Source organism: Camarhynchus parvulus, chromosome 7 (genome assembly GCF_901933205.1).
Source record: "Camarhynchus parvulus chromosome 7, STF_HiC, whole genome shotgun sequence".
NCBI classification, from domain to species: Eukaryota; Metazoa; Chordata; class Aves; order Passeriformes; family Thraupidae; genus Camarhynchus; species Camarhynchus parvulus.
The window spans coordinates 30,866,651-30,892,277 of record NC_044577.1 but is presented as its reverse complement, the minus strand read 5'-3'; the positions used below and the strand labels follow the sequence as shown (position 1 = coordinate 30,892,277).

Genomic DNA, 25,627 nt, shown 5'->3' with positions numbered 1-25,627 from the left:
CACTGGTATTTAATGTGAGCTGGCAGGAGCACAGCTGGCCCTGACATGTGTCACAGCGCATAGACCCAGCACGTGCATGGAAGGCAGCTCTGGTGACTGGGGAGGTTCAGCACTGAAACAGCCTTTGGCCTCTTTATTCTCTCTCTGTGCATCTGTTCTTGGCATGAAGGTGCTTTTAGTTCCCTACAGAAAGGGCTAGGATCCTTTCATGAACATATTTTCACTCACTGCTCTGGGACATAGTGATCTCCTTCAGGACAATCCTGTTTTTTTCCCAGCAAAATCTATTCGCATACAAACCTGTACATAAACTGCCTTCATTTAGATACACAATCTCTAATCATTTTGCTCTGTCTAAAGAAGAATAAGTTTCTTTAAATAGAAACTTGTGTTTACAGCATCTTGGATAAACTCCCTGCTTAAAACTTCCTACAAAATACACTGAGGTGATATAAACTTTTTCATTTACGTGAAATAATGCAAGTGGAAATTTCTTGATACTCAGTGTCAGGCTGCCAGCTGTCCACCTGCATCCACAGGGGACACCTGTGGATTGCACAGCCACTGAGATATGTCACTCCAGCTTTCTGTGGAATTATTTTCCCCTTCTTGGTACGTGGAAATTCTGTTGACATCTATAACTTTGTGAGTGTTCTCATTTGAGTCCCTGCTCTCATTACTTATCTCCATTTATTTGGGTAATTTAGCAGTAATTATGCAGTGAAAACGGGTGCACTAGGTTCCATGGATTGGGAAAAGGGCTCATTGACTGGGGACATAATTATCCTGAACTGGTTAACAAAAACCTGCCAAACACCAGCAGCAGGTTCTTGGCAAGCAGAATGGAGTATGGAGAACCACAAAGATGCAATTTATCCACAGCTTGTCTTCACCCTCAAAGATGGGGTAGATAGCCCTTGGTAGAACCACCATGAAGGTGAAGTTTGTTCCATATTTACCCTGTTCTGGGCAGTCAGGCAATAGGAGGTGTGGTATGAAATCCTCCAATAAATTCATCTTCACTGGCATAATGCTTCCCTGCTCTTTCATTTCTCATCCCCTTTGCAGCCTGCTTGTTTCCATGTATGCAGAAGAGAAGCATTTATGACATGAGAGTGAAATGCAAAACTCATCAAAGCTCATGCACTCTGTTGCATTGGTACCTCAGACCACTAAATATTTAACAAATAACATTGTGACACTGGCTTTTTTTCCTTTTGGAAAATAATTATTAGGAAGTAAGTTCTGGTAAAAAGTCTCAGATTTTTTGATGGACCAAGATTTATAAGGTAATTTAGAGATGTAAAGAAGTGTATACATTCTAAGTGTTATTATTCATGACTAATCAACCGAACAATTAACATAAAGAATGGCAGTCCTCTTGCACTTTTGATGTTAAATGAAGGGAGACCAATAATACATAATGAATGAAGATAAAGCCAAATGAATTTCTGAATTTTGTTCGTAGATGAGTACATACATCAAACGACCATCTGCCCACAGAGAAAGGATTAGAGGTCTGCTACCACTTTCATTCACAGCTGACAAAGGAAGGGAAATACAGTATTTCTCTTCTGTAGTCTCAGTACAAATCTGTTGCAGATATGTGTGTGATACTTCTTGTGAACTTCTTCTCAACATTAGAAGGCCATAAAAAGTTAGAAACTGAGGATACAAAGTGCCATTTCAAGAGCCATTGTGAACCTCATGAACTTTCACAGGAGAGACTCAAAGGTCTGTGATTCACTGATCAAAGTGGGTGTAGTACTGACTCTGGAATTAAAAGTCAGCTTTTCTAGAGAGTTTTAGGGAAAAATCCCAGAAGAGAAACAGAATATAAACAATGAAATGAAATGAAATGAAATGAAATGAAATGAAATGAAATGAAATGAAATGAAAATACATCCATATGCTATAGATGTTGGCAACTCACATCCAAAATGATTTGGAATGGAGAAAGACTTGCATGCACATTATCACTGAATCTTTTGGTACATCTCAGCAAAGAACATATGCTGTATCACAGCTTAGGAAAGATTTTATAGGTCAAGCTGTTAAATAGCAATTTAGTTCATAGGCTGCAATTTTGAACAGTTACCTCTGCAGAGTGTTTCAATCTCATTAAAAACTAAAAGCTCTTGTTTCTAGCAGATCACATGAAGGAAAACATTTAGTCTGTTCTGCAATGTTCCTTCTTCACCTCAAATAAATTTTTGGCCAGCAAGAACTAGTGTGTTTGGGAAAGTATACTCTAAATGCTCATGCAACACTATGTACACTTGTGGTAAAACAAAAGTGAAGAAAGGCTGTCCGTGATACAAAACACTGCAAATAGAATTTGGGAATTTTTTATTTTATCAAGGTGTACAAGTCTAGTTTTCTTCACACCATTTTTTATGTTATATATATAGATTTAAATCCAAAATTTCAGTCTACTGTGCATGTTGTACACTGTGTAATACATGTCACCTGCAGCCTTCAGAACTGGAGAAGGGTTCAGGTCCTTTCTGAATCCTGCCAAACACTATTAGCAAGTAAAAAGTGTTTTTGTCTTCACCACTAAAGGCATTGCAACAGCAATGATAGGTCACTGGTTCTGCACACTGGGTCTCAGTGGGGAAGGTGGTCAGAAATAAGGTCACTTATTTTGGGAATACTTGATATATATATTTGAGAATATAATCTCAATCTCTCTCTTCAGTGCAAGCTTGTTATATTGTCCTAATGTTCATTCATTGAAAATTTGTGTGCTTTTGTTAAGATATAGAAGATGGCAAAAGTGTGAGTATAATTATTACCTGAGTAAAGAGATTCCAGACCTTTGTGATCTATCCAACATGGTTAACATAAGACAGATACTTAGAAAATGCCTATAAATTGAGAGTTCTCTTCTAGTATTTTCATGTTTTTCATTTGAAAAAATGGCTTTGCTGCTTGCACTTGCATGCTTTGTTAGAAATAAAAAGACATATAAAGTTGTGTTTTCTTCTAAAATCCCACAGTTGCATAGACAGTGCCTCTTAAATGTGTTTGTAGATGATCCCTATTTTAAATGTTAAGTAACTGTTTAATTTATGTTAGGGAAAATAATTCTTCTTGACTGTTGTTATTATTATTGGCTGGGATCTTATTGTAGTAAAAATTGAGAACCTTTTTCTTTTAATTCCTGAAATAATGCCCACTACTGAGGCTGCTGATCCTTTCCCTACAACCGATTTGAGATCCTCTTCCCCAAATCTTAGGATACTGATCAGTGCTGTTAGAAACTTCCTTTCAGAATTAGTGGAAGATCAATTTTTTTCTTAAATTTAGTGATAACTCTGCCCTTTTCTATTCAAGTGATTATATATGTTTTCTTTACTTCTGTGAGAAAAAAATAATTTTAAAATAGCAACAGACTCATGAGAAACAAACTTTGTGTATTAAGAACTACTGTTTCTTAGCATGCACCTCTACATCCTTTCATGTGTATGTATGTATATATATCTATATATATATGTATGTATATACGTGTTTATATATATACAGTTTGTGAGTTTGTTTCCTTCATTGCCTTTGGCCAGCTGCAATGTAAAAGTCCAGTTGTTTTAATTCCCATTTTGATTCTGAGGCTTTTGCTGTTTGATAACTGGAGATTGCCCAGAGAAAAAAGCATCTGACATTGTGCAAATAAAATACCTGTCCCTTTGTCAGACAGGTTTACAGCCACATAAAAACACACAAAAGGAGTGAAAACAACTGCTCAAATGTAGAGCAGACATAAATCTTGTCTCAATAAAGCTGAAAAGTATTAACTGACTCCTGGAGTAAGGGGGGATAATGTTTTGAGGTATCCTGTGCTGGAGCTGAGCATTATTCACTTTTAATTTCCAGTGATCAGACACAGTTATGGGAAAGGCACTCGAGTTTGGCATCTTTCCCTGTGCTTAGCAGGCACTGAAGGTGACATCCAGGGGGATCCCAGCTGGGATTCTGAGTGTCTAACCACTTACACTGGCACTGAGAAGGATGTTTATATTTTTAAGCTCTAAAGCTCTACACAAATAGGCCGAAGATTTAGCGAGGACACAATAATTGCTTTTCTTTCAACAGCAGGTGACATGTTTCCCACTGAGAAAAATATAAGCCTGCTGCTTTTAGTCATAACATGAACAACAGGAGGAAAATAGATGAGAAGGTGGGAAATGTCACCAGTTGTGTCTTGGAAAACATGTTTGCAGGCAAGAGCGAGCCTCTAAGTGCACGAAATTAAAACATTAAATGACAGGTCTATGTTTATTGTTCATGAGCCAAAAGTCCCATAATTTTATCATTTAATAATAATAATTACCTGAAATTTTTAGATTTCAGAGAATGGTGGGAACTCTCTCTTGTTCCTTTTCCTTGCTGTACCTTTTCCTAGCACACCTTGACTGAGCAGAGAGCATTTTTGTGTGCCTTGGGTGGTGTGAGGACAGGGAGCAGCCCCATGGGCTGGTCCAGGGAGGGAGTGGGCTCAGAAAGGGCTTGGATGCTGCTCTCCATGTTTAGCAGTGCAGACACATACTGCTCTATCATCCTATCATGCTAATGAATAGCAATAACACTACACCTCTCTTACTGAATATCTGGTGTTTGTAGCACACTGCATCCCTTTCCCTGTTGTTTACACTCCCTAAACTTGGAGTTCATTCTCAAACTCAGTCCTCCCTGCAGCCTTGTTAGACTGAGACTTTCCTCTGGCTTTGGGTGGCCAAGGCAGGGACAGCAGGGTGGCTGGGCTCCACATCTGACTGCCTCTCTGGGAGCTGATACATAGTGATGGGAAGAATGATGTAAATTAGTGGCAGAAATAGTGAAATCCAGCCTAGAACTGTGCTCAGGTATCACTGATATTGCAGTGCTATCCACTAGAAAACTTTCCCAAGACTTTAAGGGCATACAAATAATCCTTGTGAGACAAATTAGTGCTCTCATATAGATTATAGGTTAGTAAATGCTTCTGAGTTTGCAGTCATGTTCAAGAATTTCCTCTTGATGGATATTAATATGTGCCTCATGTCTTTTTCAGATAAAGCAGTTAGAGCATATTAGTGCCATAAATTCAAAATCAGATGTGGAGGAAATCCTCAGATGTCCCAGGAGAATAGTACATCTTCACATTATTCCAAATCCAAGCTGCATTTATGATGTACTCTATTGGCTAAGAATTGAATACTGGCTTTTTTAAAACAAAGGTTTTCCCCATGTAGCACTAATCATGGCTAAATGCATAATTATTGACTTGTGGAAAGCAGAAAACTCTGCCATGATTGATAACTAAGTATTGGATTTGAAAGCAGAGCTTTAATCAGGAGCATTTTAAGAGACAAATAATCTAAAGGTCTTTTTCAGAAAAATTTGAAAGATAATTCAATATGGCTTGAGACTTATCAGCTGATACATACTGGCACAGGAAATGTAATCTGCCTAAGCAGCAAACAATCACTTGTGCCTGAGATGTCTCTGGAGCTGACTGTGTGACCCCATAATGGAAAGGGCCTCTCCAGGTTTCAGGGCTGTAAGATTAAGTCACAGGATCTGAACTAAATAAACACTTTTTGAATTAGTTAGTGTTGTACATGTGTGTGTATGTGTAATGCACAAGCACACCTGGCATGTTTAGGATGTCAGGTTAGGATGTAACCAGGCTCAAGGACCAGAAGGGTTGAGCTTGTCTTGTTTTCACCCATGATCCTGCCAGAGTGACTCAGAAATGGCACTTGTTCAGTGACTCAGTTTCCCCCAGTATGCAGATCAGTCCAATAATCTATGTGAACTTAACTTTTTTTGGCATTGCAAGAGAGCCTGAAAATTTTGCAGTCTGGAACAGCAGACTCGTTTGCCTTGTCTTAATCCTCCTGTGCACCATATTTACTTTGTGGCTAGACAGATACTCTCATATTCAGCAAGTCCTTCTGGCCCCAGGCGTGTGATGCATGAATGCAAAGTAATATAAGGGGGAATTCTGCTATCCACACAAGTGATTGAGTCTTTCAAATATGTACAGAGGGAATTTTTCTTCACCTTATTCAGTATGAATGCAAGGAAAGGAATTTATAAGCTTGGCTTCTTTGCCCTCCTCCTCTCAGAAAATGAGAAGCAAAGCAGTGGGATACACAGGAAGGAATGGGGAGACAGTTTTAAAATTTACCAAAAAGTCAAGAGGCATTTCAGAAATCTCCAAGGAAGCAGAATGAGCACATTCCCATTAAAATCTCATCAGGTGCCTATCTATGTCTTTAACTGTTTAAATATCCCATCTAAAACTGTGTTGTTTTTTATTCCTTTGTGATTTGCGCTTCTCCTTTCAACAACTGGAGTGACACAGGCAAAAGTGGCTGGACTGAAAGACCCAGGCCATACTGAGCCCTGAGATTTGTTTGTTTAAGTGAACACTGCAGGGTTAGGCATTGTCTGAAATCCTACCCCAGCATCCTCATCAAGAGAGGCTACAGCAGGAGAACAGATCAGGATGTCAGGTCACATCCCAGGTGCATGGAGACCTTTCCTTTGGGATCCATCATGATGTCAGGTCACATCCCAGGTGCATGGAGACCTTTCCTTTGGGATCCATCATGATGTCAGGTCACATCCCAGGTGCATGGAGACCTTTTCTTTGAGGATCTATCCCATCACTGCAACACAAAAACCTTTGGGTGGAACAGTTTTCTCTTACAAGACGGTCATAAAGGGTACTTGGAAGAAAGGGAGGTAAGACAAGAGAAATGGCTTTGCTCACCTGCAAAACTTTTGAGTGCTTCCCTACAAGTCCTTGACCTTGAAGTGTTAAGGCACCTTCCTGCTAGGAGCTCTTGCACTGCTGTCACAGTGTGCCACTGTCTCCACATCCAAGCAGTGGCTGTGGGACACTTGTTTGTGACAAAATGTCCTCTGTCCCAAATATGATATTACTGCTGTGAAGTGAGGTGTTTGGTCTACACTAAAAAAATTTGTAATGGAGAGGAGGAGAAAGGTTGGTTTTCAGTGTAAGGACTTTTTCTTCAAGAGAGAAATTGCAGAAGTATCCATGATGTGCATTTATATAGAAGTAATTAAAGAATTTTATACTGACTAGCTTGCTTTTCTTCTTAAAGCTTTTGTAGATGATTTATGAAAAGTGTTATTTCTATTATTCAAGCATATGAAAAGAAGCAAATTAACTCAGTGCATTATGTGGACAGTCAAAAGAAGAGTTAAATGGACCATACGACTTTCCCTTAAAACATTAATTTTCTTATGTTGTCTTTGGTTTCCTTCATAATAAAATGTCCACAATAGCCACTGGGTATTACTGTATGAAAGATAAATTAGATCATTCCTATTAGATGTAAATCCTTTTCTAGACTTGTCATCAGGACATGATTATTGTAAATTTCTCTATACATGTGAAATGTCTCTCCCTGAACACATTTCCTGTTGGAAAACAAGAGATTTTCTGAGTCTTTTCATTTAGATACTGTCAAGTTGATGGCTATGGAAATGCTTTTTAAATGAATGATTAAGGACTGTATCTAAAGTTTTGAAATTGGTTTTTCTCCCCTGAATAAGTTTAATTCTGCAGCATCAAGGAGACCTGCAGATGCTCAGCACTTCTCACAGCAAAGCCATGCAACATTACATGGGCATGGTTCAGTGGTGGCAGCAGCTCAGTTTTATGACTCTGGATGTCTGTAACACCTGAAAGCCACACTTACCTGGTGGGCCTCTCTTTATGTGAGGAGTGAGACATGAGAAACTCCTACCACTGTGATTTCTGATGGGAGCTGAGCATCTGGGAGATCTGCCCTGCCTGAGCTGTGGGGCAGGGCAGAGCCTTCAACTCTAATCAACCCTTTCAAAAATAATAGCCATGAAGGGCATGTTGGTGTAGGTGATGCAGATTTGAAAGGGAAAGAAGCACTTTCTGGGCTGGAACCTCTCTTGACTGCTAAAGTTTCTTGAAGCTGTTGGTTTGTGTTTTTCTCTCCTCTGATTTAATGTGAGGTCAGAATTTCTGATCCAGACTATGCATGCAAACATCCTAGGGCTTAGGAAATGAATCTAAATAATTAACTCTTGTGAAAATCATACAGTAAACTGTCTGTGAGTCATGCATGGAGCACCTACACAGTTCAGATCCAGAATTTTAGCCTTTCTGTTGTACATCAATTATTGACACTAGTTTTGAATACTCAAAAACATGAGATGCTTAACAAATGCTAGATAATAGCAAGAGGCCAGTACATTGCAGAGTATTTGTGTACAATAATTACTACCCCCAAATGAAACTTTTTTTAAACCAGTGTTTGAAAACCTTTTGGTCCAATTAGTCTAAAAATCATGCATCAACAGCAGAGAGTGAAACCTGATTACTTTCAGCATCTTCTCTATGTTCATTTTGGACTGATGTGGCCTCAGTTAATTCCCCCAAGATCAGCATGATTCCAACTGAAGCTGGCCCATAACATCCTTACACACTGGAAATGGGATGTCACCTTCATGTGAAAAAAATGCTTTTAGGTACATGATTGATATGTGGTGGGTTTTTTAATTTGGTCTCTCTGCCTCAGAACAATGAGAGCCAAGGCTTCTGCAGGAAATTGTGTCTCTGCCTCTGGTTCCCAAGACAGAGACACTGACTAAACATCACAAATTTGGCAGTAGAGTAGCAAGTAGGCTAGCAGGACTCATCACTGGTTGCCATAGATTTTCCAGTTGATGATGATAAAGGTCTTTAAAATGTAATTCAGTTAAATATCACAAAGAACTTTTCCAGTAAGCTTCAGTGAACGACAAGATTGTATTACCAGAAATATAAAGATTTATGCTTATATTTCCACTTTTAATTCCTATTAAGTTTCCTGTGGATTAAAGATTCATGTGTAAGAAATGTGGACAGCTAAGTATATCACTTTGTATAGCACACATAAAATTAAAGGCTTTTTTAAAGTTACATTTTGCATGCTAACTGGCAAGATGGTGTATAAAACAAAAAGCTATCATGTAATCTGAATTGTGTCTATATATCCTGCATAGCAGCCAACAATGAATATTTATCTAAGCAAATATTTTCCAGCCTTTCATGCTACAGTTTGTGTTTGTTTCAGTCTGATTTGAATAAACAGAATGCTCTGCAATAACTGTAACTAATATCTTTAGGCACATAACATTTGAGATGGATCTGCAATTCACTGCAGCAGTATTCAATTGCAGAAAAATTATTAGCATTAACCAGGAGGTAAATTATAGCTCTGATTTCACTGGTACTGCCTTGTACCTGTGAATTCTATAATGCTGAATGAAATTAAAGTTTCACTTTAATTTTTATGAAAAGGAAATAGATTCTTGTTAAATTGAGCAGCACCATTATGTTTGTTTAACATCTACCATACATGGCATAATAGAGTCACAAGTGTTCAGGAGACAGAGCATAATGGTGCACCACATCACTTATAAAAGCACAAGATAATAATGGTTATTAATACAACTGTAGTATAGAGGATTTGAAGAGGGAGTTTTTCTTTGCATCATAAGTTAAGGGGAAAACCTCCCAATTCCTATTTTATTAAAAACTTTATATTAGGCTCAGTTACCCCTACACATTAAATTCAACAACTGGCATCCAAATTCACCCCAGGAAATGCACCCCAGGAGCTCTCCTGCTGCCATTGGGCATCTCCCACTTAGCCCACGGGTCTTTTACTCGTGCCAGTGCAAATTGCACCATCCCAGACTGGTACCTATGGCTGGGAGTTTTTACAGCCTTGGTGGGGATGACAGGGCTGGAATTGCAGCCCAACAAGAAATTGTCCTTGCAGTGCTTTTGTGCTTTCTGTTCCACATGGATTTGACTTGGAATTAGTGTCTGTAACTAAAGGCACTGCTTTGGCTTAGGTATTTAACAGGCCTACACAACATAAGTGAATGCCTGTGTGCTGTTTGCTGACACAAATATTCCAGTTCTTTTTTCCTTTCTGGGATTTTACTGAACCCTCTGCTTATAGCTTGCCATTAAAGTGAAACATTTTCCTTCCACTAAATCCACTTTCACTAAATCCCTGATACACTAAAAGTTTATCTCCAGCCAGGATCACATGATGCTGTCTAGCCTACACACCACTTAGGAAATGCCAAACTTCTTATGATTAATCCCCTGACCCAGAAAGTCAGGTCCCATTGTGCTGCCTGCCTGTCCTGCATGGGGACTGTGAGCTCCTCACAAGAAATCTGCTTTGCAGAACAGTCCATCTTCCTCTCATATGGAACTGAATAGTTACTTGCAAGAAAACATATTGAATGTTGCAGAGGTGTTTTTTTTTACATTTTCCTGCCTTCAGATATCTATGAGTAGGGCCGGTCCTGTTGCATTAATGAATGCTTTTATTTTCTTGGATATCTCATGGAAATTAGTCCATGAGTTGGACTTGAAGGGTTGAAGAAAAAGTGTGGTTTGGGCAGCAGTTTACAACTGATCCATGCCTAGACTCAGTTGTGTTCTACAATCAGTCAATACCCAAAGCTGAACCTGCAAGTCCTGGCAGTGACAATAAATGTATTTCAGGCAGAGTTGACAAAGCTCCCTGTGAGCACAGCTCCTGCTTTGTTTATAATAAACTATGAAAATTTAGAGGTATATTTTTGTGTTAGCTTCAGATTAATTTCTTTTTTCTCTGTGCACAGAGTGAAAAATGAACAAGGGATGTTTAGGAGCATATTTATTAGCATGTTCCATCATTTTTCTGTGTGTTTGTGTTTATGTATCATGCAGATGAGATGGATGGATGTAAGTAGTCCCACTAAATTCAGCATACCAGGAAGGGGTGGAGTGCTGGAAGCAGCTTCTGAGATTTTCTGAGCAATGTTACATTATTAACTCAGACTATAGATATGCACAGGCGAGGCATTGCAAACAGAACCATCCATACAGAGATTAATTTTCAAATGTGCTATAACCAGTTCCCTCTGTGTGAAAATGTTTGTGGTTAGAGCAGAGCACAGTGGCAGGTGGACAAAAGAGGGGTGGTTGGTGAAAGCAAGTGAAATCTGTCTGGAAAAGAGGTCCCAGGCTGTGGTGCTGTACATCATCTGCTCAGATTCCCTGCTTTCCATCCATTCAAACCCTAAAAGGTTGCTAATTTGGGGTTTGCTAAAGCTCGTTATCCTTGTCCTTAGAGTGCGGGTCAGAATCTGGAGATCCTCAGAGCTTTTCCTCACCTTGTTTTGTCCACTGATGTTTGGACATGTTTTAGCATCATCAGATTGATGTGTCTGTAACAGTGTTGGATTTTTAACTTTATATTGAGACATTTTATATATGGGAATGGAGCCTACAAGAAAGACAGAGATGGCTTTCTTACAAGAGCATGGAGTGACAGGACAAGGGGTTCAAACTGAGAGAGGTTGAGATTTGGTGTTAGGAGGCCCTGGCACAGGGTGCCCAGAGAAGCTGTGGCTGCCCCATCCCTGGGAGTGCTCAAGGCCAGTCTGGATGGAGCTTGGAGCAACCTGGTCTAATGAAAGGTGTCCCTGTCCATGGCAGGGGAGTTAGAACTTGATGGTCTTCAAGGTGCTCTTCAAACCAGGCCATCCTATGATTATACATAGTGTATACTTTATAATTTTTTCTATTGACTTATAATGATTGAATGAATGAGCATCTACTCTTTGTTTAAGTTGTTTTTAGTAGAAATGAAACCATATGAAGATAGGCTTGACTTATATGTATGTACATTGTTCCTCATCAGCAGCTGCCAGAATAAATGTGAGGATAAGTGATAACAAAGCAATTACAGAAAATGGGAGAGAAAACTTCAGGTCCTGAAGTATTTGTTGTTGGATAGATGGTTGTTGGTTATTCCAAGTGAGTTAAAAAGTCTGATGCATTCTGAGAATGAAGCATCTTTATTTGTGAATCCTAAATATCCCCAATACCCTCAGAGTTAAATTTTCCCAACTCTGCAATAGATCCCATGAATGTTTTTCTATCCTTGTTGTAACTCCTTGTCTTCTTTAGACAGTGGGAGTCATATGCAAGTGCCATATGTCTACATAAGTCAAATGCCTCCCACCAGCAGTTCTTCCATGTGTTGTGGTTGATTTATATTCATAAAAAACATTCAAGAAATGATTCAGGAATTGTAATTACTCGGTAATGTCAGGAATTGATTAATTAAATGCTCCAGTGTTTACTCTGCATTTTTAAGGCTGCTAACATTTCTGGGCATTTTCTTACAGCATCAGAGTGTTTGCTGGGTGAAGTTTATTAACGTAAATTGGATTTGACATAAACAAGACTACAGCTAATTATTTCATGTAAATATACACACTGTGTAGCAGCAAACTCATAAAATCTGCACATCTTCCTACTATTTTTTTAAACTCTGGATGTCTGTTTTAGCTAAATAGCAAATTGTCTGTTTTAGCTAAATAGCAAATTCCTGTTGCCTTAAATAACATTGTCACTTTTTCCTTCATGGAATTGCTGGGCTGTAAACATTTGAGTCTCTCTGACACCTCCTTAACTTACACATGGTCATCAATAACTTCCAGCAATCAGGAACTCTTACATGTACCATTCTCTCTCATTTATATTTCTCTGTACAGAGAGATTTTATACTCAGTGAGGACAAGAACTTTCCATAAGCTGCAGTAAATGGGAGAGCAGCCCCAAACCTGCCCAGGAGACACAGCCAGGGTGCTCTGACACGACCTGCTTGTCCACATTCATTCCTCTCCCTGGCCAAAAGGCAATTTTTTCCCATTTCCTCCTGAAATCTTTGGTTGGTCCCGTGGTCTTGTTGCCATTTTTGGGATAGGAGGGTATCCATGGAAATTTGGCCTTTATGGAGACAGTTTTGGCTCCACATCCAAATTAAGGGCATCCACATGTTGATGCTGTTGGGATGTATTGCTCAATGACTCTGCTCATGGGTGTTAAAAGCTCCACAACTTAGAGGATGTAAATGCAAACTTTCCCACTATGATATCATCCTTTTCTATTTCAAGACCACTCTAGTAAATTTCAGGTAATACTTTATATTTGTTTTTACTGATTTATAATTTCAGGGGAAGAAAATCAGCCAAAAGCAGCATTGATTTGCCTGCTGGACAAAATGTCCACTTTCCTTCTCTTCTACAGCTAAATGGAATGATTTGCTCAATATTTAGCAGAAATGACATAATTTCCATAGCCTGCTATTTGCATAGGAAAAATATTTGTTTGTTTGCAACTACCCAAACAAGCCAAGCACCTGGAAATCTGACTGGGGGTAGTGGTTCCTACCAAATCTGTTCCTCACCTTCCAGCTTATGGTTTACTGGTCCACCAAGCCAGGGAAGAGCTCTTGCAGAATACTGGTCCATATATTTTCCTGCAAATGAGACAGGAGATTTGCTCCTAGAAAAATGTCTTACTGGAAAACAGAAGGGTTTATAGGCTGATGGTAAAAAGCATAAAACTGCAGCATTCTCTCTCTCTCCCCATTCTCTTTCCTGTGGGGAAAGAGCACCAGCATCAGTGTCACTGAATAGCAGGGTACCCACACTGTTATCCCAGAGACTGAGCTCCTTTAGGGACACACTGGCAAAACCCAAATGCAGCAGGGCTCTGTGTGCCAGCTGCAGATCTGAACAGCATTCCTCTGAGAAATATCCCTGTCCTCAGAGAGCACAGGGTGCAGAATCTGCCTATCAGCCAATGAGCTTGTGCTATTTCAGGTTTTATTAAACTCTGCTGTGTCTGTGGATGGTGCTGGTTCATAGGGTGCAAAGTGGAAGCCAAGCAGCAGCAGGAGGAAAACCCAGCTGATTGTTTATGAAAACAACTGGCTTCAGATGAATTGGTAAATCAGTTTTAATCACTGCAGCTGAGATGTAATATGAACTGTTCACTGAAGCTTAAGTGATTTTGAACAATTAAGAAATTTGCTCAGTATATTTATTAAAATAATCATTACTGCTTTTTCCATAATGGTGTAATGTGCACAAGGGCTCTTGCCAGCCTCCTGCTCCATTGCAGAGGCTCTTAATATACACTTTCATGCCAGTTGTTAATAAACCTGACAATTAAAATATTGACAATTAAATCAGCAATAATGGCAGTTTTAAAAGATATTATTTCCTCTAAGCCACATGGTTTAGCTTTCATTGTTATTTAGGACCAAAAGTGAGTAGTCTAGCCAGGTGTGGTGTTGAAAGAAGTGAAAAATTACTAATCCTAAAGGGTTTTATTTTTTTTATACCTGATTTCTTTTTAGTGTGCAACAGAAAGCTCTCTCAATTCTCATTGCTATTGGATATGAAAAACATTGTCTAGACAAGAATACACATATATATAAAAATATATATGTGTGTCCTCTTAGGCTGCTGGAAAAAAGTCTATTTTCTATCAAGGGTTTATGCAGCAGGATGAAAACAAAAATAAATATTTTACAAAAGTTAGAATATTCTCTGAAGTCACTCTCCCTAGTTTTAAAGCTTTACCCCAGGGCACTCTTCCAAGATCCTTCAAAAATTACTCATGTCTCCACACTCAGTGTAACAGCTTAGATGTCCCCCTTGTTGCTTTGCTAACATCATTTCCTAATTGCAACAGTCTGCTGTTTAGCTGCAGACAGCTTTGTTGTTGTTTGATTTCTAATAACCTTTCCCTGTGAAAATGTGACTTCCTGAACTGCAGCAGATGATTGTGGGCTCTCCATGGAGCTCCCTGTCTCCAGGGCTGGACGGCTCCAGACTCTCGGAGGAACTTGTCTGTGCGCTTATCCCGTTGTTCACTCAGTTTTTCTGCTCCCCAGTGACCAACATTTTCCTCCGTGGAGCCCGGGAGCCTGAATCTGTGCTGAATGCTGCCTGCTTCCAAATACAAATATTAGGGGAATCAAGGGGAAGTGTTGTGGAAGAGTGGGCTAGGGCTGTGTGCACAGAGTTTGTTCTAACTGAGCCAGGAGGGCAATTAGATGTACCAGGGGAAAATGGAAAGCTTTGGGCTGTGCAGGGCTGAATATGATGTTTACCTCCCAGCCCTGCTTCAAAACCAGTCTGCAGGAACATGAGTGCCAGCCTAGTCTCTGTCCCACTTCCCTGTTTTCTGCACAGCTCAGGCATCTCAGCTGTGCCCAAGGCCCTTTGCTGGGAGCTTGCTCAGGACAGGAGAACACTGGCAGGGGGACAGTGGCTGGGTCCCCGTGTGTCTGGCTGAGGTGTGTGGGCTTGGGGGAGCTGAACTGGGGTGTCCATGCTGCAGGAGGGACCAATGTCACAATACAGTAAAGCAACACTCCATTTTCAGAAGGCTTCAAACCTGTTTTTATTGCAGCATGCATGCTTTTTATACATTCTTACAAAACTCAAAAGTTTGCACTTTACTCATTGGTCAGGAAAGATAAAGTGCTGATTGGAATAGACAGTTGCAGGTTTCTCTTATTTTTCTTCCTTCCCTTCTTGGTTTCTACATCAATGACCTTGCTAGAAAATTCTTTCAGGGGTAAACATGTATCATCTTATCAAACTTCTCTCTGGCTCACAGCAGTTGCTGTAAAACCTGTTCCACAGGCCAGTCCCACCCATGGCCCTGCTGCCCTGGGCAGCCCAGCCGAGCTCCTGAGTGGCCCTATTGAATTAAGTACGTAATCAAGTGATTTGCTGGTATCCTTAATCCTTTTCACATCTCACTAAGCTCATTAAACTCTCTTTGATACCAAGCTGTGCAAGTTCCTTAAGAGAGGCAGAGACTGTGTACTATTCCTTTGGCTTGAATTTATCACCTCCAGCTTCCAGCCAGGACTCCTGTGCTGGGAGCCTAAGGTTGCTTGAAGGGTTTGCTCTGTAACAATGGATGGGAAAATGTTCTGTGTGCTGGATAATTTTTGATACCCTGCCCAGCACAACAACAGGGATATGCCAGAACAAATACCCAAGTAACCAACCAAAATATCGAGCAGTGCATCCCGGGCCTCGGTGGAGGCACTTCATTTCCTTTCTCTTCTCTGTTTTTTTCCTGACAGCCATCCAGCTAACAAAGAAAAGAAAAATAAAACCCAAACAACTAGCAAAACAATTAAGCATTGCAAAGTGAGATATTGAGTTCTGTCAAAACCCCCATATTTAGGTGTGTTTCTAGGCTTGTGCTTCAACTCAAATCAGCAATAATCTGGGTAAAGCAATTCTCTAATGCTCTCTAAATTAGATGAGCTGGTATGTGACATTTGCATGCCATCTCCTCCTGCATGCCAGAATACATGCAGCTGTTAGAAAGATTTTCTACTGCATTTAATCATATACAGAAGGTTTTTTCCTTAGAACAGTGCCATCACAGGAGGATAGATGGAGCAGTTAATTTCTCATGGCTGCAAGGTAACTAATTCAGAAGAAAAGGGACAGGTTTCACTTGTTATTCTGAAAAGGATTTTAATTTTTTGTTTGTTTAAATCTTGAACTTCTCAGTAATCCTGCAAGTTGTGAGGAATGGCTGGAGGTAGGAGGGGGACTCCAAGCAGAGCCAGTGCAGGCTGCTGAGGTCTAGTCCAGGAGTGGACAAGAGCATGGATGGCACTTCCACCATCAGCACAATTGCTATGTAACCGTATCAAATGTACATAAATACTTTAATTTGGAGTTTACAACTTCAGATTTAAAATGCTGTGTCATTTCAGAAATATTGACTTGGCCTTACACAGCTTTATCTCCTCCTGCTGTGCAGTGTCCATCGTTTTAGGAGGAGCTGGAAGAATTGTGACCCCCTTTTGAAACCCTGGGGCAGCTCTGCTTTTACAGCATTTCTCTCCCATTTGATTGGTATCTATTATGAGTACCATCATGTCTGCCTAAATGATTTTTATCCTTACATCAGAAAAGGAGGCTCCACATAATCTTTCACACTCCACAGTTTTCTGTGCTACTCAGAGCCTGCATGGCACAAGCATTCACAGGACAGAGCTCCAAGGAAGCCACAAAATGCTTGTATTTCCCCTCTAGGTGTGATCTATTGGGCACTGTGAAGTGCTTTAATGAACTGTATACATCGTCTCGTTGAACATAAAGTCAGAGAATCATTTAGGTTGGAAAAGACCTTTAAGGTCATTGAGTCCAACCATAAACCAGTGTGATTACTTTGGGGTTTTTACTCACATTTTCTGCTGTCACTGAATGTGCCAAGCTATTCTAAATCATGAAGTTGCTCTAAATCTCAAGTGACTGTTTGCTGTTTGCTTCACACTGACAAAATGATAACACTGGGTCCTGATCCAGGACCAGGGATGGCAGAATTTGTCTTACTGGGACAGTTGATAAGAGAAGAGAGCAGAAACCTGGGCTTAGGGACAGAGGCCTTGTCTGGAGCAGATGGCTTGCTGCAGACACAGCTGGCACATGAATGTGCCCAGAGAAAGGAGGTGCTGCTAACCACCATCAAATCATGGCTGATTTTTTTACATCACTTTTGCACACTGACAAGATTACATACTCCCAGGTCGCTGGCTTTTCAAGAGAAATAGAACAATATTTCTGATCTGTCACAGGAAAACCTTAACATTAATTCAGCAGTCATATAGGATAAACACAGGGCTTTCTTTTCCCCATTGTCCTTATTTCCAGAAAACAGTTTTAAGAAAATTGCTTCAGACTGAGGTTTTTATATTATCATGGTAGAATTTATGCAGAATAAAACTGCTGATTCCATCTTTGCCTGTAGGGCAAAGTGCACTGATGAATAAATCAGGAACATTGTTTAATATTACATTAAAAAGATGTAAAGGTATTAATACTAATTTATGCCAGATTCATTGTAGTAAAAAATATAAACTAAAATAGGCAACTTGTTTTAAAGAACTTGGTACTGCAACTAATCATCATTATATATTTGTACTGTATATATTTTGTGAACTCTCATATATCTGTATTGCAGAATGATTTTACTAAATTAGCTTAGAAGAAGCTTCCTGCTTAATTGCCACTGAAGTTCATGGTGTTTTTCAGGATTTCCATTACTTAATGTTTTCTAAAAGAAACAGCTATGTAATGCTTCTATTTACAGCAGTTAGAATGAAATTTAAACTTGGGGCAACCACAGAGTTTAATGGAAAGTTTTGCAATACTCAAAGCTTTTCAAGCCATGCAGTTTGAACAGGATCTGGCTGAGATGCTTTTGCAGAGGCTCCTTGGGAGCTGAGTCCTACTCTTGCTTACTGTGGACAGAAACATAGAATCACTTGGAACAATTCCAGTCCTGAAAAATAAAAATGTACATTTATATATAAATTATGATCATTAAAATCAGCTAACATTTATCTTCACCTTGTGGAGACACAATGATGTACAGTCTCTGTAGTGGCTGTCTCATATTCCTGGTCATGAAGAGAAATGGCTCAAAAGAACCAACCACTTTGCAACAAAAATCCATATTTGTACACAAGAGAAATAATAACAGTAAAGACACAACATCTCATACAAACAGGAACCTCACAGAGTGGTTCTGTGATGAGTCCAAAGGTAAAACAGTGGAGCTATAAAAATGGAGCTTTTGTTTCCAGAAAGTGGAGATGGATTCTTTACTCCAATACTTGCAATTTCCTGCAGTATGAGGTTTAAGACATATTTTTGCTGTGGTGAGATATTTCAGGACAGTTATATTATTACTGATAGACTTTCAGAATAATAGTAATGTGACTGTGTTGGTACTGCTGTCATCCAAATATATCATATTATATCATGTTATTCTGTGGGCTCATTCTGAAATATTTGATATAAATAACACTGATGTTGCCTTCCTCCTGGAAATGAGGTGGTGTATTTCTATTACTGACAGATTTCTCTGCTGAGAATAAACATCATCTCTTTGCATTGAGTTAAAGAATAGGCTTCAATAGGAAAAAATCCAAATTTTTCATCTGGTCAAGATTATTTATCAGAAGTTCTGTCTAGACACAAGTACAGGAGCTTTCATAGAGCTGATATTTCAAGTTATTGCCTCTGCAAAAGTTGGACTGCAAAATAATATAGGGGCTGAGTTATAGCTTCATTTTCAAATAGGGTACATGCTATAGTATTTTTCATACTGTCCATAAAATAAATATTTGAGTCAAATATTCAGTTCACTTTGATTAATATCTAAAGTAAACAAAATCTGCACCAAAACCAATGACTGCACTGCTGGGCAGTTATTTTTCAGTCTGGATCCAGGGAAGATTATTCTGGGCTTGGAATATGGATATGAATTTATATGCACACTAATTTATTTGTGCTGCTTGTGTATCCTCAGTGCCTCTTGTCTTCCCCTCAAATAATCTCTGAAGTGTGCATTAGGCTGCTGCCCTGTTCATGTTATGTGAATATAATTTAGATTTTTACATCACTGTGATTTCTATGTATATGGGATAACTTTGGGTGCAAAATCAAAGTACACTCCACAAACTGACTCTGACTGCTTTTTACTCAAATTTTTACAAATACTTTGAACATTGAAAAACTAATATTGTAATAATTTTTCCTTCAGGAATATATGGACTCCAACAAATACATAGAGCATTTAGTGACTCAGCTGGAAGAACAACGCTGGAATTTATGGAGGCAAGTACTGTGCCACACATGTTTATTTATGTTGCTATTTTGGAAATGATACTGCAATCCACAGTTTCCATTTCTGAGTTCAAATGAATGATTGGCTATTCACTTTCTCCATTTTTTAATTCTTTGCAGACTACCAAATCTTAGCTCATGAAATAAGCAGGGCAGCCCACACGAGTGGAATCCTGCTTTTGTTCATCAGGGCAGTTGCACACATGCACAGGTTTATTCATGTTAGAGTTTCTAGGCAGTGGATGTTAACTCTACTTCAGATTCTTTCAACTGGACTGAATTTCAGAAATTGCCTTATATCCTTGAATATAAGTATTTTCATTGAACACACAAAATCTAGCCAAAATACCACCATAGCAACATGATCAATTGAGAGTTTGGAAATTAAAATAAACACAGGTTTACAATTTTGCAGTGCTTTTGATAGTCTGGATTTTCTATATCTTCTCTTTTCATGCTGCCCTGACTTCACCCTGGTTTAAGCAAAGCAGGGATTGCCATGTGCTGGTGGGTTTTTCTATGCTGCCTACAGCAAATTTGGTAACTGCTCAAATCCTATCTAACATAACATTTCATACAAAAGAAATGGAATAATAGCAGTGATAAAATTCCTTCAACATTCACAGCAATTTGTTAAATGCAATATTTAACTTTTTTTTTCTGAAGACATATGAACAGTGACAGTCTTTTAAAACACAGTTGAATATAAAAAGTATCTTCAGGGAATAATTTAATGTTCATAGACTGAAACCTATTTCACCTTAGTTCTGATCAAGTGAGAAATAACGATCTGTCTGATTTTTCAGGTGAATGCCTCTCATATACAAAAAAAGAGCAACTTTGCACATGCCAGTATCAGTTCTGCACCTTACAAACTTGACCTCTACAATTCAAAGTAGTATCCCAGCATTTACAGCTTACAGCATTATGATATTGACTCTTACTTATAGGCAAATTCCTAAAGTTTGTGCTTAATTCCCCCTTTTCTTAAAAAGTAGCCAGATATAATTGGCACAAAAAGGTGAAGTTTTCATTTAACATGACAGAGTTCAGGAGACTAACTTTGTAAGAATGAAGGTGATAACATTATATGCAGACGACACTACTGTGATTAAATATAAATGAATACTAAAAAATTAAAATATTTGAAAGTCTTTGAAAAGTAGCAGGGATAGTGACTTTATAATAAACAGACATACAGATGTGTTCTGAAAATTCAGTGGTTTTGAAAAACCAAAACCATTAATTTATTTTTAACATTATTTATTTTTATTATTATCTTTATGGTGTGTTGGCATAAAAAGTTAAGACTGGTAACGAGCACTACAAGAGAAACCCTTCTGGTTCAGCCAGTCTTCTTTGAACACTTCATTCCTCTCTTTTAAATCTCTGAGAAGTTTCATGGTGAGGATTATGCTAATAGCTGGCACTACACAGGGGCAGTGCTGGGCTGTCTACAGCCAGACAGATGTCCTAATAAATCAGCAGAGCCCTCTCCTCAGCCTTCATTATGCTCCTGATTTGTGACTCCACGCTCTGAGCCCATTGGGTCAGTGGGCGCTGAACCTGACATTGACCGATAACCCCACGGTATCAGGGTGAGCCCATAAACCTGACACACACAAATCCTGCCTGTTTGGCTCCTGCAGCCTCACTCACAGCCAGCCCAGATTTATAGTGCCCAGGCTGAGGCACAGGAGACTAAACCCACTGCCATGATATGCATATCAATTTTACATTTCCTTTACATCTCCACACGTACAATGGGACCCTAAAAGACATGTGGGGGCCAAAATTTCTTTTCAGTTCAGAGGACAACTGTTTACACATGGCATTAGCATCTGCTGTGGAACATTTATTGCTGTAATTGCTGTCCCAGGAGGACTGGCAATGGTTAGGTCACATTTTATGGCTTTCCACTAAAGCAGACCTCTAACCCAGCTTCAGATTCCTTGTTCTTAAAACTTGACTATATCTCAGTAGTTTGAGATGATGCAGATTTTATTAACACAGCTTTTCTTATACTGGACATTTTACAGTAGTGATTTTCACATTACTGATATCATATTTGACTTGTCAGAACCTATTTCTCAGGTTAGATCTCAACACATTTACCCAATGTGAGACAAATTTGACCCCCATCAATGTAAGTCACCAACATTTACCATAGGAGGTGATGCACAGTAGTGGTTGTGCATCTCCATGTATCAGTTAAAAAAAAAAGGAAAATAATATTTTGTATTTATCTGCCTTATCCTGTCTGAAAATAGCTTTAAAGAGGACAGAATTGGGACAGATGAGTGGAATCCCCTTGCAATGTTGTTTTCTACCTAGACATTTAATGCTTAAGTTCAGCTAATATATAATCCTTATGGCAGAATCACATGGACAATCAACATGAGAAACAAAAATTTGCTCCTGAGGTCTTTGCTAATTGATTTGATGGCAGATCATAATTTTTAAGTCTTGACACACCGATCAGTGGCAGCAATTACTAATTCTCTTAACAGAGGAAAGAAGTCATAATTCAGCATAGGATGCTTGCCTGAATAAGCAAAGGTCAGATCCTAGTCTTGAGACCTTTCCAGGGAATTTTATTAGTAGTGCTACTGGAACTGGGACCAACACTTCAGTCTGCCCTGGTGAAAGCCTGAGGACATGCTGCAGGTCAGACATGACTAATATGTAATAAGTTAATGACGGTCAAACAGCACTTCTCCACCTTACTACAGAAATGCAAAACACAGAGGGGAGAGACCAGAACTGCACATGAGGATTGCATTGCATTTCTCCTACACTGTATATTCAAAACAGAGTTTGTTAAATAGATCTGCTCTGCTTTCATCAGCAGCATTAGCATGCTTCTGTGCTCCTGGTTTTAATGCCTGTGTACTAAAGAGGTGCCAAGTATTAAACAGGTTGCCTTTGCTGTAATCATGAACTTCCATTGGGAAGCCTTAATTGCTAACAAGCAAAATAGCTCAGTGAGAATTCTTAATGGTGAGCACAGATTAAAATAACAACTGTGATTAGCTTTAAACTGCTTGACTAGAAAAAGACTAATCTTAGGGGAATAAATTGCATGGCACACAAAGGAAAAACCCTGTGTATGATATTACAGCAATGAAGGCTGAGAAAAAAATCAAGTGTTACCCCAACTAAATAAGGTCATGCTCTGCACAAGCATAATTTTCTTGCCAGGGCTTAGTAACTTGGCCTGAGAGGAATGAAGGTGTAAGCAGCCAGGTCTTGGGGCCAAACCCCCATTTTAACCCATTCTGGAAGTTCTCATAACAAACATTGCCTCTGGTCTATGATGCTAATGTGAGTTATAGACTGTATTTGGAATGAATTATCTTCCAAAATTGTTGCTGTAGTCTATGATTAGGGGTTGGTGTGGTGAGGTGTGATTAAGAGCATGAGGCTTCCCTCTACTTTGCTTCTTGATCCACCTGTCTGGTCATACCATCTTGGCAACACACAAAGCCAGGAAAAAGGTGTTTAGTGCTATTAGCCACTAAAGCCTGCCTCTTGTCTCTTCATCAGTCTGTGGTTTTGCTGGGGTAGTGTTTTCTTGGGGATTTTTTCCCTACATCTCTACAGCACTGCTAGATGCATATGATGAACTTGTAAAACCCATGCCAACACTGATTCCTTTTAGTTTCCTTAGTATTTGAATGAGGTAGAGCTTGGCAATTAGGAGTCATTCAGTCACCAGATACTAATTCAGATTCTTCTAACTAACATTGTAACATACATATCTCTCTAAAGCTGGGGTTTCTAATTTGTGGCCTTAAGTGTGAAAAAACCACACAAAAATATAGATAAAAACCATGTAAAGCAACAAAGTTGTATTAGAAAGCTCACAGTACTGCTTCAGATGAGCATTTCTACAGAGGACTGGTTTAAATTGTTTAAATATGTGCATAAGAATACCAATTAGAAATGTATTTTATTTTTGGCCAAAAGTGCTTTTCTTTAGCTGAGTATAAATGTGGATGGTTCAGCGAGCAGTGCAGATGTGGTTACAGGTCACAAAAACCACTGCCATTCTATTATCTGTGAACGAGAGCCCCTTGCTTCTTCTGGCTCCCCAGTACCATGCCCATGTCACACCACAGCTATAAAAGATAATTCAGGACCAGATTGGGTGAGAGCAATCTGGATAGTGAATATAGAGAAAAGCAAGTGTTTCACTGTTTGCCTTTTAGATTGTATTTTTAACAGGGTCATAGAAAAGTAAGAGAGGATAGTTTAAAGATTACAAATGAACCTGATGGACTGTGTAAATCCACTGTAAATACTGAATATGTAAGCACAGGAAAAGGCTGAATAGCTGCTAGAACTCTTGTTGCAGTTGCAGTTACAGTGGAATCAGTGCTTATTTGAGGATTTATCTCAATGTTTAAATCAAGACTGATCACCGTCTTTCAAACAAATATAAATGCTTCACAGAAGTTTATACCTGCTCAGATTTTTTATTAGTTCCACTAATTAGTCATATAAAATAATTGTCCTCATCTGATTAAAGTTGATAGCAATTTTAAGTGCAGCTCTTTACCAGATCAATAAATAAATCTCTTTCAGCAATGAGCCATTTTAACTCCAACAGGGCATATTTTTGTGATGTATTTACTAAGCTGACTTAAAATTAAACTCAACTTGATGTGCCCTGGTAATGAGAAATATGATTGGCATTATATATTCATAAAAGTATTAATTTTAAAGAACATGACTCTCAGTCTGTTTCCCCTAATTGGAAAAAACTCCCATTAACACTGCTCATCAGTGCTGCATGAGTCAGGAGTGAAGTGTCAAGCCTCAGTATTGAAGTCATTACATAAAGGACTGAGAACCATCTGAACAGAAAATAATCTTGATACGAGCAAATATCTCTGTATCCATGCTAAACTACCCAGATTTCAGAACTGCATGCAAAAGATGAAAAAGTGGTCCATAAAAAGTAACTTCATATGGCCATGTTTATGAAATTAAATAAATTAACCAATGCTAAATTATAAAATGTTAATAACATTCTATAATTAATTAGGGATTGGAGTAGTTTGGCACAGATGTATACTTGTCATAATAGTGAAACTGCCAGAGCCATGAATTGATTTTGTTTCTCTTAAATTATAAACTAGAAGGCCTTGAGCAAAATATATTCTTTAGATATATTTGGTTGAATAAGGATCACAAATGTTCCCTACCAAGTTGAAAGAAAAAAAAACTCCAGCAGGGAAGTATGTGGAAGGTCTATTTGGCATATGGATGTTTGTTAAAAGCAAAATGCATGAACAGCCCAGACTAAATTAGCTCCTCATTTGTATGCTGGGAAATGAAATGTATAATCCTGGCATGGTTCTGCATTTGTTTAAGATTTTTCCTAAGAACAAACTCTTTTGTGTTTGCAGATATACATATTACTGTAGTGGCTATTTAGGGTTAGGGGAAAAAAAAAAGCCCTGCTGTGAAGTGGTTTTGTCTGACGCTGAGTGCGAGTGGCAGGGTTTTGTCTGTCCCCTGCAGTGTTGCCTGGCCCAGGTAGCAGCACTGGGCGCTGCACAACTGCTGCATCACTGCATGGGGGAGCAGCACTGACCCAGCCCAGCCCTGCAGGGAAACCTCAAGGCAGCTGCTCCTGTGAGTCAGCACCTGTCGGGAACTCTGGCTTGTCAGAGTGACCCCGAGAAAAGTTCGAAAATCTCTTTTCCCAGCCTGACACTTGAAGAAGGAGTCAGGGCTCTTCATTTCTCGGTCTCAAGGTTGCTTATTGTATCTTATCTATAAAATTCTTTCTCCTGCCCTGCCGAGGTCTGTTCAGCAAGACAGTCAGAGGCACTCTGCCTGCCCCCAGGGCAGTGTTATGTCTTTACACTAAAAACTACATACACAATATTTACTTTCCAATACCTATTACCTATGTTAGACAGTGAGCTTCTACTCTAAGCCAATCTGTAAGTGCCAACATCACAGCAGAAGATGGAGGCCAAGAAGAAGAAGGAGAAAGGCTGGACATGCCCAGATCCCTCCATCTTGCCTCATGAACCCCCAT

The 25,627-nt window shown here is 39.1% G+C and overlaps 1 protein-coding gene across 7 annotated transcripts in view; it reads left to right on the top strand.

Moving 5' to 3' along the window:
- Positions 1–25,627, top strand: part of NCKAP5 (NCK associated protein 5) — a 378,350-nt gene that overhangs the window by 123,590 nt on the left and 229,133 nt on the right. For all 7 annotated transcript variants that reach the window (XM_030952067.1, XM_030952070.1, XM_030952063.1 and 4 more), the window contains one exon: positions 19,490–19,563. In XM_030952067.1, coding sequence (XP_030807927.1) covers positions 19,490–19,563 — 74 coding nt within the window. The remainder of the gene's footprint in view (positions 1–19,489; positions 19,564–25,627) is intronic.